This window comes from Phaseolus vulgaris, chromosome 7, assembly GCF_000499845.2.
Source record: "Phaseolus vulgaris cultivar G19833 chromosome 7, P. vulgaris v2.0, whole genome shotgun sequence".
Taxonomy (NCBI): Eukaryota; Viridiplantae; Streptophyta; class Magnoliopsida; order Fabales; family Fabaceae; genus Phaseolus; species Phaseolus vulgaris.
Genome location: NC_023753.2, coordinates 25735878 through 25750761, shown reverse-complemented (window position 1 = coordinate 25750761; position 14884 = coordinate 25735878). Strand labels below are relative to the sequence as shown.

Sequence of the window (14884 nt, the reverse complement as noted above, 5' to 3'; positions counted from 1 at the left end):
TCTTACCTTAATTACTAAAATCATATAGAAAATTATTCAAAAAATAAGAAATATTAAGAAAATCCTAATTTGTTCACAGGGGATCTGAAACATATTATTACACACCAAAACTAATAGAAACTAATCTATTCAGTTGAAACCAAATTTTCAAACATGTAAACTAAATTAGAAAAAAAACACTTATTTGATTGAAATTTTGATGGGTCAAAAACCACGTCTCTGATACATCTTGATACTTCTGATAAACAGAAATACCATAATCATCTCCAAAATCTTAAACAAATAGAAAAAAAAAAAGTTTGACCTTGCAGGGCACGTCTGAGACATAAATGTTAAATACCTATATATGTCTTTTTCCTTATTATTTCTTTCATTTCATTTTGAATTCTCTCTTAAAGAACCTTTTTCCTATTAGCCTTCTTGTTACTCTTTTTCTCATTATATAATGCATTTCTCCTTGCAATTAACAATGCTCTTTGCAGTTTCAACTCTTGCAATTCTCCCCAACCCAACTGCTATTGAAGCTCTGAAGTGTATACACTCACACACCTCTCTCTCTCTATATATATATTTTTGTTGTGTTGGTGCTTAGAATGTGAAAGAAAATGATGAAGATTTTGCCTTGAATATGTTTATATATATGAATTTCAGTGACACAGGAAGAGGGAATGGAATTGAGTGAATTGAGAGAAACAGTGGAGGAGATTGAAATGGTGGATGGTCACTGCCACAACTTAGTTGAGTTTGACTCAAACTCCATCACTGGTGGTTTTGTCCAGGCCTTCACTGTGGGAGCCTTTGCTGATGCTGATGCCATTGCTTTTGCACAAACATCTTTATCCTTCAAGGTTTCTTCTTCTTCTTCATTGCTTTTTTACAACCCTCCAACTGTTTTTGCTTAACACTTTCTTTCATTTTAAGCTTTTCTTTTTCTTTTTTACTCACTAACAAAGTTAGGTAATATTATTTTAATTTATTAATCATTTTCTTAAAATATCTTCATTACAAATTTATATAAAAAGTCATTTAATTAGAGATCGTTAACTAGGGACTATAAATTAGAAAATTTCATATTATATATATATATAAAAAAAAAGTGTAAATTTCATTTTATAAATCGGTTTATTAAAATTGAGTTAAATTTAAATTCACTTATTAATCTAATATCAAAGTTATTAGAATCTATCTAAACTGTTAGTTCAGGTTAGTGTGTCAGATTTTATAAGTTTTAAATAAATTTAAAGTCCACCTCTTAATAATAACTTCTTAACTAATTAAAAAGTATTTTTAAACTAGAATAATATAAAACTAGTTAAAGCTTGACTATATATTTTTTTTTGTTATTTATAATTGAGTGAAAATTAAAGATGAATGTATGACCCCAAATATGTGATACATGGTCAAAAGTTAAAACGTGATGAAAATTAGTATACCCATTTGCATTTTTTTTTGTAATATTTATTACATTTTTCAAATTTATCCTATTTAAATTTTTAGACAAATGCCAATATCATTTAAGTTTAATTCTTCCATATATCATATATAACACTGGAAAAGAAAAAAAAAAGTGCCATAAAATATAAACGCGCGTTTTTTACATAAAATAAAATGCATACTATAATTGTGAGCACGTATTAGTTTAATTGACCATGTTTTCAATAACACATCCAATACATAAACATTACATTTAATGCATATATTATAAAAAAAAAATTGAAACGAAGTTATCTCATTAGTAAAATCATCCAATGTAAGCTTCATAATAAAATAAAATTCAAATATCTAGATTTGTTTTACTTGGAAGAGATAGAATAAATATTTTTATATTTAATTACATGAAGTGAGAAATGATAGTGATATACCATTTTAAATATATATTTTTATTGTTGTGTAAAATTTATTAGAAATATAAATTATGAGTTAGATGAATGTAAGTTCAATTTCCATGAATATGGAGAGTGCCTTTCTGATTCAAAGTACATTTGCATGATGTTTTTCTCTGTGTGGAATCTGGTTATGACAGCCAAAATGTATATTATATAATGATATCAGAAAGGTTTAAGAGATGTTGCTGAGCTATACGGAACCGAGGTATCTTTGCAAGGCGTAGAAGAATACCGTAGGGTGTCTGGACTACAATCCATCACCTCAACATGCTTAAAAGCTGCAAAAATCTCTGCCATACTAATAGATGATGGCATACAAATGGACAAAAAGAATGAAATAGAATGGCACAAGAATTTTATACCTTTTGCTGGCAGAATCTTAAGAACTGAACGAGTGGCAGAGCAAATCCTTGAACAAGTGAGATACCAATACACATTCACTTTTTTTTATTCTTTTGGTTTTAGGTGTTTGATTGATCTCTTGTTTTACATTGTGTTGCTAACCATGTTATGATTTATATATCTTACTTTTTTCATCAAGAAATTGTTAGTTTGTTGTACCATCACATTGTTTAGTTAAATCTCTGCATAGTATGTAAGTACTGAAAAGATTGATCAATATTATGAACAGATGTGAATCAAGGCCAGTGTTGATACTTGTTAGTTAACAAGCAACAAGGATTCCATTGGATATTTTGTAGAGTTCTTTTGTATTGCATCCTTCTATTTTGCAATTGTATTCGCAGCTTCTTAGCTATTCATCTAACTTTTGAATTTATGCTTATCTTATATTTATGTCTAATGCTCCCTGAAGGGTTTGTCTAATGGATCTTCATGGACAATCGATTCATTTACTGAAGCATACGTCTCAAAGTTGAGATCATATCCTTTAATTCACATGACTCTTTACACACTCACACAAGTTCTTAGCTTAAAAAAATCCATGTTTAGCTGGGTTCCTTAGCATCACTGTTACAGTTGCTAAAGAGATCTATGCTTTGAAAAGCATAGTTGCATACTACGGTGGCCTGGAAATCAACTTAAATGTAACTAAAACGGAAGCTGAAGAGAGTCTGAGACAGGTGTTAATAAATGGTAAGTATGCAATTTGGTTTTAATATCATCTTTTTCAGTTTATTATTTCTCACCCTTCTGTATTTTCAGCTACGAAGCCTATCTATATACTGCATCACAGAAATCTTGTTGACTATCTCTTCTTGCAAAGTTTGGAAATTGCTCTATCATATGACTTGCCAATGCAGATACACACAGGGTATTTGATGGATTTTAATTGATCTGTACTTTTACCATATTGGTATCCAAACATTTTTACTGGAATTTACAATAAAAGCTTTGGGTGAAACTAATGTGTTTGGTTTCATGCTAGAAAATATTTGAATTGATTATCTCCAGAAAAACCAAATGTTCCCACCAAACCTCAATTTGACTAGAAGTAATAAAATGAAACTTTTGCATTGGAGTTAAAAACTGACACTAGATTTTACATCAAACTTGTTTCCAGAATAAACAAAATTTACCTATTGAAACATTAGTTTGTTTAGTTTAGCTATTCTACTTGATTTTATACCTGTTTCACACTTTATACTTTTCTTTCTGCAACTAGCTTTGGGGATAGACTTTTGGATTTGAGGAAGTCCAATCCTCTTCATTTCCGTTCAGTTCTTGAGGACCAGAGATATTCAAAGTGTCGGTTTGTTTTTTTACATGCCTCCCATCCATTCTCAAAGGAAGCATCATATCTAGCTTCTGTTTACTCTCAGGCAAGCATTTTATGATTGATGGCCTAATGCATTGACTTGTATCAGTATATTAGAATTTCAATTAACCAAATTTTATCCCTCAGGTTTACCTTGATTTTGGGTTGGCAATTCCAAAGCTTAGTATGCATGGGATGATTTCAGCAGTTAAAGATCTACTAACTCTGGCTCCAATACATAAGGTGACAACTTAAGCCATCCAAATAGTTGTTGACTGAGAATAGAACTTTTCAGATAAACGTACCAACTAAGACCTAGAAGAAGAAAATATCCATGTGTTATATGTAACTAAAATTAGAAGTTCATAATTTCCCTTGCTCCATCTTTTTTCATCCTCCTCTCATAAAAAAATAGGCATGCTGATTGCAGAGATTGAAGATTAAATCTAAATAAGTTATGCATAGGATTTGAACTCTCTAATCTCCCACTTGATTTTGGAAAGTATCAAAATGCATGTATAATTTTGAACATTTCAGTTCTTTTACCATTTTCTTGAAATTCCCCTGCTTTTTATTTTCAGTAGAAAAAGGCACTGAATGTGTATAAAATGGAGCCACTTTATGAAATATACTGAAATATAAAATGCAATTGTTTTAAAAGTTTGTTACCCTTTTATTATAAGATGAAGTTTCAAATGAACATGAAACTGAGACATTATATCTCAAATAATTTTTGCAATGCAGGTGATGTTCAGCACTGACGCCTATACATTTCCTGAAACCTTCTACTTAGGTTGGTTAACATCAATTATGACAACCAAATTTGAAGTTTATGCTTAAATGCTTGCTGTGACAGTTTCAATTTCAAATGTTTTCCATGTACCTTGTTGTCTTTCCTAAACCTTATCTACACACACCAGTTCTAGAATCTCCAATGCAAAATGCTAAGTCATATCATATGCTTATGACTTCAACATATATTTTCATGTTCATAACTTAAGAGTCTAATCCAAGCACTTAGAATCGTGTCTAGAATCTATAATTATTGCTGGAAATTCTTACATGAAAAATGAATGCAACAAGTAATGTTTGCAGCTTTCACTCTCTTAAAATATTTCCATCTCTGTACTTGTTTACGTTGCGATGATTACAAGTTGAAGTCATAAGTTTGGGTTTAACAGGTGCAAAGAATTCCCGCGAAGTTGTTTTCTCTGTTCTACGTGATGCATACATTGATGGTGAGCTCTTAATTTCCGAGGCTGTGGAAGCTGCAAAAGACATACTCGCACGAAATGCAATCCGCTTCTATAAGATTAGTTCATCCAACATCACTGTCCCTTAAGTCAAGGAAGCACCAACACTTCAAAAAGTAGCAATGTTACATAATTGTTCATGTCGAACACTTTCAATGTTTCTAGCTGCATTCTTTAATAAATTAAACAATGTGTTTTCTTATTACCTCCAGTATGATTCATGTTCTTATTAAAAAAAAAACACAGATTATTATACATGATCTCTACTTTATGATCATTTTAAATTACTTCTTCGTTGATATTTTTTTCTCCCTAAAATTTGTTGTTACAGTGTGTTCGTGTTATGTTTTTATCTTTATAACACATTAATATATTAATATATGTTTTGGGTGGTCTATACTAGTACAGGTCACGAGAAAATTAAATTGATTAAGATGTTTCATCATTTAGCACTACTGGAAAATTGTGGTTATAATGCGATTTATTGTGACAATTGTAATCCATCTCTCATTGAGATGGTTGTAAAATTATAAATACAAAATTATGTACATTATTTTTTTTAACTTAGATAGTATGTGCTTATTATATTAGTTCAAGAAATAATAACATAGTAAGCTTTTAGGTGTAAGAAAAATTTGTCTTCTCACTTCCTCTTTTATCTTCTAGTTTGTGCCTCGACCTCTTTCCGTCACCATCATTTTGAGATTTATAAAACCTTAGTAACATTACTTGAACATTTTTTTAATATATACATGTGCTCATGAACCTTCTCTAGACTCTATACACCAGTGTATCGTTGTAATTATCCATACTTCTCAAATAACCAATTGTTGATACCACTAAAGTTCTCACATAGAAAATTTGTTACCTCAAGCAGCTCACAATAATAATATTTTCAAAAGAATTACTTCTTTACTTTAGTTTCATCACAATTGTCATTACCACATACAATCCCAAAAAATCACATCCACAAGTTTAGATGCATTAAAATTATTTGCATATCACTGTTTTTTCATAATATTAGGAAAGTTTATAAAATATCACGCACTGCGGTAAGTTATTTTTAAACATTTTAATATATTAATAGATAAAATTTTCATATAATTATAAATTTTACACGGATTGCAACGTTGTTGATTAGATCATGCCTAAAGAGACCAAGAAATCAAGGACTGCAACACGTTACAGTGCACTTCACAGATCGTGTCCTGAGCAACAACAATGGGAGCACTAAAAAATAAATTGTAAGCACTTATTCCAAAATGCTGAAGGAAGGCTGTAAAGCTACGGCCAAAACTTCCATTTCATTACAAAATCACTAATCACACACTGACAGTCTAGTCAAGCCACCAATCACTACAGCACTGTCAGTTGCAGAAATACATTCATCCTCAACATATGGGATTGTTTTCCTTAGGGTCAGATCTATTGGAATGCTTCCATTGCCTGCAAACCACAAAGATGAGGCTGTAGCAACTATTCAAACTAAATAATGGTGGCGAAATATGCAATTCACACAATTGTTGGAGCCATGATAGCCACAGGTATGAAAGTGGCTGTATAATATGCAGGCATGAGACCAAGTGTGCAGCCGTTATAGTAATGCTGTGTTACTAGCAATAATGCATATATGCAATATACACCTTATAGCATAAGACTTATTATTACCAGCATCGATGCTATCCTGTTCTATACAAACGGCAGCATAATGAGAACCAGCTAACTCCAGAAGTCCAAACTGCCAATTGCTAGACGGATTCTGCAGGTCATCAGAAGACTCAACAGTAATATCATGTGCCTGTCAGCAGAGTAAAATGCTCATGGTAGAAAAAAGCCAACAAATCACCTTCCAAAATTTAATATGCTAATACTAAAGCAGGGCTTCATGCACACGCCCATACTACAGCAGTTGACTCCAGAGGAGAAATCGATATATCATCAGATAATGTCAATAAATAAGAGCTCTTTATATCTCAAAGTTCAAACAAACTTTACAAGTGCGAAGCATACCTTAGAAATCATATGAGGTGGAGCATGGATGTTTCCTTTCACATGGTCTCCTAATCGCACAGTGAAAGTCTTAAAAGGTGAGGCTGAGAAGCCCTTCCCTAGTGCTTTTACATATGCCTCCTGCCAATAGGAAATGTCTTTGTGAGTGACAGCTGCAGAACACAGATTGAATTTCAACTTACAACAAGTTATGCTGACGAACTATATTATGCTTATAATTAATAATTGCTTCAAAAATATAGGTTTCAAAGGAAATTGGTGCATACAACTCTAGACATTTTTAAATGGAGCTAACAAAAAAGGAACAAATCATATAGACACCTTTGAAATACATTAGATTAACTTGCATCTTTAACCAAAAATAAGTTTATGGTTTTACCTGAACATCAATTAATGCAAGAATATGCTTTCCAAGTAATTCCAGTTTTATAATAATATGGAAATATATTACCAATATCCTTAAAGCTAATGTAAGGTAGCAGAACACACCAATTCCCCATTACAATTCAAAAAACAAATAATTCTCAAAGAAAATAATATTGATATGATGATGCCAAACAAAAAAAGTAATTCAATTTTTTCAATATAATATGTTCCAACTTCAAAACAGTCACATTTGTTTCTAACCATACTCTTTATTCAATAACCTAACAGAATTAGTGACATTCAATACAGTTACTAACCTTTAGAGTCCATAATTTAATGAACTCCTGAAGTCGGAGTTCAGGGTCCACAATGTGAGTCAACATTTCTATTTCACAGGGAGAAAAGAATCGTTGTGCAAAGGCTAATGTATCATTCTTTAACCTCCTTTGCTTCTCTTCCACATCAATACCAATCTACAATGAGAATGACAAGTTAAACAAGTTCAAAGACAATAAGGTCTACAGAAAAAAGACATTTTGATAGAAGATATCATTAAACTATAAGAGAATACAATGACAGTGATGGGCCTCAACAAAATGAGCCTCCATTGAAACAATACTATCGGAAGAGAAAAAAAGATAGGGATAAAATGGGTAGTAAGGAGGAGACAATGGTTATGCAAGATCATAACAGACTGCATGCATTGCAAAAGGAGAATGAAGAGAGACGTGGAAATCAACTAAGTGGAGGGAGGATACGAGGAAGTGGAAGGTGAGGAGGGAGGATAGGATTCATTTCAGATATTTTGAGGGTGGTTGTTTTTGATGAAGATGGATGAAGCTTATTATCTGCTGTCCTAGTGTGTGTTTGATGAAGAAAATAGCAAGTTTGCTTTGAAGGTTGTAGAGTGATGTAATTAGGTGATCTTGTATGCAAGTTAGAGTGAGTTTAAGGTAGCCTTTTTTGCTTCGTGACCTACCTTATATGCCTAATCAAGGTGGTGAGATCAAGCACAAGAAGTGATTCAATGTTTTCCTAAACACTACTTTAAGTTTTCTCAAAATCAGGTTACTGCACAAAAATAAATCTGTTGATTTGTAAAACAATAGATTTATTTCTGAACTGCTGAAATGTTTTCAAAATTCTGTTAGGGCACCAAACAGTTTGTTGCAACCCGTTACTTCTGTTAAGATGAGCTGGAAGTATTTTCAGAAAAACAATTTGTTTAGATTTGATTTAACATGTTCTTTTTATAACAGCTTTTTAACTTCTTTTTTAAAGATGTTATAAACTGTTTTCTATATAAAGAGAGACACATCTCATATGAAAATGTAGTTGTGCAATCACGTTTTAAATAGAGATCAAAAGTTTTCAGTGAGTGGAAAAAGGATTTGAATGAGTTTTTGAAAGATTTTCTAAAAGAACTTCAAGAGTGCTTGTTCTTTGTGTGCCTTGATCTTGGTGGAGGTATTGTCACTGTTGTGCTGCAATCTGGGCTACTGGTTTTCAGTTTCTTGCATCTTCTTTTAGGTGTTTTCCTTCCTTGATTCATTCTTGTGTAAAGGTGATTGTGTAAGACACTTCTTGATTTCTTAAAGTGCAAGTAGTGCTGAAATAGGGTTTTCAGCTTTGAGTGCCTTGTTCTTGTAGGGTTCAAGAACTGCAAGGTGTTGTAATTGTGTTGAACAGTTTTTAGTGAATTCCACCTTGGTGTGAGGTGAAACTGGATGTAGCTCTTTATGAGTGAACCAGTATAAATTGTGTTTGCATCATTCTTCTCAATCCCTGCACTTTTTCCGCTTAATTGGATAATCTGTCAGGAAATAAATTTGTTCTTTTAAAATTGAATCTGTTATTTCTGGGCTTGTTCATACTGTTCTTTGTTCTGGAAAAATCTTTTAATCACAAGAAGCTTTCTGAATCTGTGTGTTGACTGGTTTAAGAACAAACAATTTCTTTGAAATAACTTTGTTAAAGATTTACTTTCTTTAAAGAATTGTATTAAAAGATCTTGTGTTGATCTCTTTATGTAAATCTTGTTCTTATTGCTGCTGTAAGAAATAACTCACCTTGTTCTGGAAAATTTCTCTGTTTAATCTCAATGCTAATCTGAACTAGTTTCTAGTTTTGATAAAGTGTGTTGAAAAATAAATTTGTTCCTTTCAAAATCAATCTGTTCTTTTCACCCCCCCTCTTGAACTTAGACTCTAATAGACCCAACAGTTTTCATAGAGCATGTTCTAATTCTTTGATTTTGATCTTATTTTTTGGCATTTTCCGTTTTTGTTAGCCTTGTAACCAAGGGTTGATCCTTGAAGGTTACATGAATTAAATAAAAGAATGGTTCCTATAACTAGTATAAGAGCTCCTGATCCTGGGAACATATGATGGTAGCCAAATGAATAGATAATTGTTTAAATAGTGTTGAACAGAGGCTTGAAGGAGTTCAGGCTTCAATTCAAGAAGAGTTCCACCAGCACATGGAAGAGATGATGCGACCAATGACAGAGCAGATTAATGCTGAAGTTAGGGAAGTTAGGGTGGAGAGGGAAGGTGAGAACAATGGCAATGGGGAAGACTGGATAGAATATATAAGGGAGAAGCGTGTGAAACGAGTAGAAGTGCCATACTTTGAAGGAGACAATCCGCATGGGTATAGGGTGGAGCAATATTTTGTGATAAACTGCATTCCAAAAGCAGAGAAGATGGACACAACAATGGTATGTTTAGAGGGAAGGACATTGAACTGGTACCAATGGTGGGAACCTCAGGTATTGATGGTGACGTGACGGAAATTCCAGCAATCACTTTCTGGTCAATTTTAGATGGAATATTCGGAGAATCCATACGAAGTGTTGATGGGATTAAAGAAAAGGGACTCGTTTATTGAGTATAAAGAGAAGTTTGAACTACTCCCTACTTCTATGCATTTCACAGACGAAGAATTCATGACCAAAGCTTTTCGAAATGGAATGAAAGACGAAATCAAAGAAAATATGAGGATAATTGGTTCAAGAAACTTGCACATTGTGATGGAGATGGCACAAAACATTGAGGGGAATATTGGGTCAGTCAGGTGGACACCTGGCACAAAACATTGAAGGGAATATTGGGTCAGTCAGGTGGACACCTCAAGTAGAGGAGTTGGGCCCAGTGCCAATAAAACCCCATGGGGTGGAAGGGGGGTTTGGGCCCAAGAAGGGACAAGAACCAAACCCTCTTACTCTTACGGACAACGAATATCAACTTGCCCATTAGTTGGAAGTCAAATTGAGACCCAAGGTAAAGGAGAAGGCAATAGATAAGTAAGTGTTGCAAGTTACAATAAGAAAGGTTGGGCTTTAAGAAATTGAAAGAGAAGGCTTAAAAGCTTGGAGAAGTTCAATGCAGACTTGCGACAACACCTAATTGAGGTGCAAAAAGACGAATAAGTCATAGAGATTAAGGGTGATGTAGCATCATCTCAGGCCATGGCATCAATGCCACAAGAAAGGAGTTGAGAAATGAATGTGTAATTGGGGATGATGAATATAGTTTGCATGAAAGTATCAAACTCATTCCCAATGGAATCCAAGAAGAATTAAAAGGCCCAACCCTATAAATTGAGATCATTGGAAAAACGTGTGAATGAAAACCTTAGTCCCAGATTCTATGGGTTGTTCAGGGTCTTGGAAAAGATTGGTGTTGCTGCCTATAAACTTTTCTTACGAGAAACATCAAGGTTGCATCCAATTGTTTGCATATCTCAACTCACAAAGGCTCCTCCAACCAGTCAGCCAAGTTGAGGACCTTTACCTCTCTTAACAGGGGAATTGGAATTGCAAGTCAAACCTACAAATGTGGTAGCAGCTAGGAAGTTGTCAAATGGAAACTGGGAGGTACTTATACAGTGGGTTGGGTTACCCAAGGAGGACAGCACTTGAAAGAAATTTGAATTGATTAAAACAGTTTTTCTTAATTTTCACCTGTGCAGTGCAGCTTGATGTGGGGGAGGGGGCGTATTGTTGAGCCTCAACAAAAGGGGCCTCCATTAAAAAAACAATACTATAGGAGGAGAAATATAAACAGGGACAAAATGGGAAGTAAAGAGGAGACAATGGTTATGCAGAATCATAACAAACTGCATATATGGCAGGAGGAGATAGGGATGTGAAAATCAGCTCGAGGGAAGGAAAGTGGAAGGTGAGGAAGAAGGATAGTATTCATTTGGTATATTTTGGGGGCAGGCGGATGTTGCCACAGAGCAGGTTCTAATTCTCTGGTTTTGATCTTATTTTTTGCCATTTTTCGTTTCTGCTCAGACTTGTAACCATGGGTTATCGAAGTTTTACTTGAATTCAATAAAAGAATAATTCCTAGCAGACACTCATTTACAAATAATTTACTGCTATGAAATAGAATAGTGAATACATACAGCAGAACCCACAGTTACTCCACAAGCTATCAAAGACGAAGTGTGTGAGATATTAAAATGCAGTGGTGGGAGGCTCCAATCATCAGCATATTGCAAGTCCAACTATTCAAATACACTACTAACCGTTAATATTTACACAAAAGCTCAATGAACAAGGCATACATCAATTATGCAAAAAGAAAGTGCAAAAAATACAAAAGTTAATAAATTAATAGCCTAAAAACACACCTCAGGCTTGCCATAATTGTTCTTCCTGAACTTTAAAGATTTTGGATCAATTTGACAATTTGTATGATCTAGCAGTAAACAATACTGCTTAGATATTCTGTCATGATATAAAAATATCAAAACCAAATGAAGCAAAACTGTAGCAATATACTAATTATAGATGTAACCATGACAGATAGTTTCATACAAATCAAGGTCCATGAAACAAGTAGGTACTAAGTGCAAACTAATCAAATTATCTTAAAATTGTTATTAAGCTAAGGTTCGGAGTAAAATATTGTAGTTGATTCTCGAATTGCCAAAATAAATGATCCACAAAATTGCCACTGGAAAATTAGTTGCTATGGTGGCATATGCCAGGTTATGAAACCACAATAATTTAGTTCATTAAACTCTAAGTTGTGACTGAAAATATATATGACTTGCATAGATCGCAATATCATAGCTTGGTGATTGGTATACAATTAGAACAGTGTTATACAGATGAAAAAATGAAAAAGGAAGAAGAAAAAATATGACCCCGGCTCCAGAATAATATAACTCACATCTTGCTAATGTAGTGCGAACTAATGCACGGGCCAGCAGAGCTCTTTTCTTTATCTGCTCCTCACGCATGGTAAGTATACTTTCCTTCTCGCAAGGCGATAGAATTTCTAAATATCGGTTCAATAGGTTTGTGCTCTTGACCTCATCAGGTAAAACATACCAAAAATGAACTTCCCTACATTAGCATAAAAATAGTTGGCACCTTTAAATAGCATTTTACAAGATACATAAGTCTTCACTAAAAACACAATAAGCAACATAAGTCTTCACTAAAAACACAACAGTAAGTCACATGACATCATCCTTAATTAAATCTAAAAACATAATTGTACCAGTACATATATACAAGGAGTTAAATAGAAATACTCAATTGTTTTATACCTTTGTGCAGGGAGTTTCACAGGGAGCAAAGATGATGATGAAGCAGTGGTGAGATTCCTTCCCAAGCAATATATATTCATCAGCAGCAGTGCTTTGTGTCGCAATGAAGTCATGCACACAGACAGTGGACCAAGAGTACCTAGTATTATATTGTCTTCTAAATTAACTCTTCACAACTGTATCAGACATGAACAAGACAAATATAGCTATATCCAAGGAAATATCAAAATGCCAGTGAGATAATCCGATAAACAAAAAAGAAGTTAACATACAATACAACTAAAGTGTGGCACAGATTAGTTAAGAAAAACATCTTTCACTTAAACAAGATGTGTTTCACAATTTGTATTCTGTTTACATTTCAATAGAAAGTAAATCTCATTGGGCAAGTTAATTAACCAGAAAATCAATAACAAATATAAATAAATAAAAGTAAAAACCTAATTTAAGGGGCTTGTGGTTTCAAATTGAACAAAAAAAGAAGAAACAGAATATATAAACCGTGAAAGAGAAATAGTTGTCAATGCCTTAATCAGATAAGTCACCCAACGATTCTGGTAAACAGGAAAGTCCAAAGGTTCTGTCTACTTTCTTCAACAGAGACATTTAAATTACTAAAATACCCCTGCTGAATCCCCGATTGTTCTTTACAAAAGTTGTTAAACTCTCTAGAGAAAAATTTCAAACCATTTTTCTTGCATGATTGATCATCTTCCCGATTTGGTTAAGCATTAGGAGCATGTAATGCTTAAACTTCTCGAAGGCCTTTGCTTTCTGCTTAATCATGAATACCCACGTGAACATTGAGTAATCATGATTGAGAGAAAAAAGTATTGCATTGCACCTCACAAAGATGGAACTTTCACTGACTCCCAACAATATGCATGAAAATAATCCAATGCGCCTTCATCTTGTGCAAACCTATAGGAAAGTCCTATTTGTGCTGTTTTCCAAACATATAGTGTTCACAAAAGGGAAAATTCTCCCTATTCTCCCTCTTCTGGTCACCATGCAACCCCCATTTGGACAAAATGTCCAACCCTCTAGCACTCATGTGTCTTAGACACATGTGCCAAATTACAGTATCGAAAAAGGTATTATCAGATTATGCATTAATGAAAAGTTCAGAGCTGAGGTCTCGTGCAAAACAGGCTCTAAGCACGGCTGACAAAAGGGAACACAGGCAGAGAAAACAATTGTAGAAAATCGCAGAAAACACTTGCAGAAAATTACACGAAAGTGGCTATAGTTTACTTTTGCTAACTCCATGACAATTCTAATTGCAGAAAATTCTACATTTTTGTATACCGATGCAGCAAATCTTACTCGGAGAGAAAAATAAAACACAAACCCTAAATTATAGACACAAAAGGAAAATAAATAAATTCAAACAAATTAACCAAAACAAAAGCGAAACCCGAAATTGCATAGGTGAGACAATGAAAGATACTAACCTCTATTCACCATACAAGAACTGCACCTCTGATCAAACGAAAAGAGATTACTGGAGCAACGTAGCTTTCCAAAAAACAACAGAGCAGTTAGATATTTAGATTCAAATTCTGGGGCAAGACATGACCAAGAGTATGTGAGAGATGGAGAGAAATAAACAAACAAAAGTCGACGTAGAACGAGAGAGATGAATTATAGACTTACCAAATTCAGAGCTAAGAGGATTGAACAGTGAAGACGATGGAAATGAGACGGTGTTGAGATGGAGACACACAGTGACGAAGATGGAAGTGAGAAGGCGTAGTAGGGAGAAGGGTAAGAAATGAGGTTAAAAAAATTGGAAAAATCAAATTCTTTGGAGTAGGGAAAAGTATGGGAAAACTTGTAATAGATAGATTTGATGAACATAATAGAATAAATTTAATTATATATTAATAATATATTTTTAAAATAATTTAATCAAAAGAATAATTTTAAAAAATGTAAATTAAAATAAAAACTTATTATAAAAACCTCAACAAACAAAAGAATTATATTTTAAAGTAAAAATATATTAAAATAAATTATTTATAAGATATTAAAATTTAAAGTGTTTTATTCTATTTTATTTTTTATTTTAATTATTTAGTTT

The 14884-nt window shown here is 33.3% G+C and overlaps 2 protein-coding genes across 6 annotated transcripts; one reads left to right on the top strand and one right to left on the bottom strand.

Annotated features, from left to right (window-relative positions):
• The first annotated feature begins 371 nt into the window (after positions 1 to 371).
• Positions 372 to 5149, top strand: LOC137828928 (protein fluG-like). The gene is made up of 10 exons (XM_068635692.1): positions 372 to 533; positions 652 to 848; positions 2053 to 2304; positions 2701 to 2769; positions 2864 to 2981; positions 3051 to 3159; positions 3511 to 3667; positions 3751 to 3846; positions 4348 to 4396; positions 4785 to 5149. The coding sequence occupies exons 1-10, from the start codon at positions 446 to 448 to the stop codon at positions 4943 to 4945; spliced, it is 1296 nt and encodes a 431-aa protein (XP_068491793.1). The 5' UTR covers positions 372 to 445; the 3' UTR covers positions 4946 to 5149.
• Positions 5150 to 5913: 764 nt separating this feature from the next.
• On the bottom strand, positions 5914 to 14618 carry LOC137828927 (uncharacterized). Of its 5 annotated transcripts, none has more exons than XM_068635691.1 (10): positions 14458 to 14618; positions 14256 to 14319; positions 12802 to 12940; positions 12420 to 12595; positions 11875 to 11942; positions 11647 to 11748; positions 7550 to 7705; positions 6867 to 6986; positions 6525 to 6654; positions 5914 to 6302 (listed from the first exon to the last, which is right to left on the bottom strand). In XM_068635691.1, exons 2-10 carry the CDS (start codon positions 14266 to 14268, stop codon positions 6175 to 6177), a joined length of 1032 nt encoding a protein of 343 aa, XP_068491792.1. In that variant the 5' UTR covers positions 14269 to 14319; positions 14458 to 14618; the 3' UTR covers positions 5914 to 6174. The 5 variants fall into 5 exon arrangements, with proteins under 5 accessions (XP_068491792.1, XP_068491787.1, XP_068491790.1 ...); XM_068635686.1 differs by having other exon boundaries at positions 12802 to 12977; positions 14458 to 14610; XM_068635689.1 differs by having other exon boundaries at positions 6525 to 6615; positions 14458 to 14601.
• Positions 14619 to 14884: the final 266 nt, after the last annotated feature.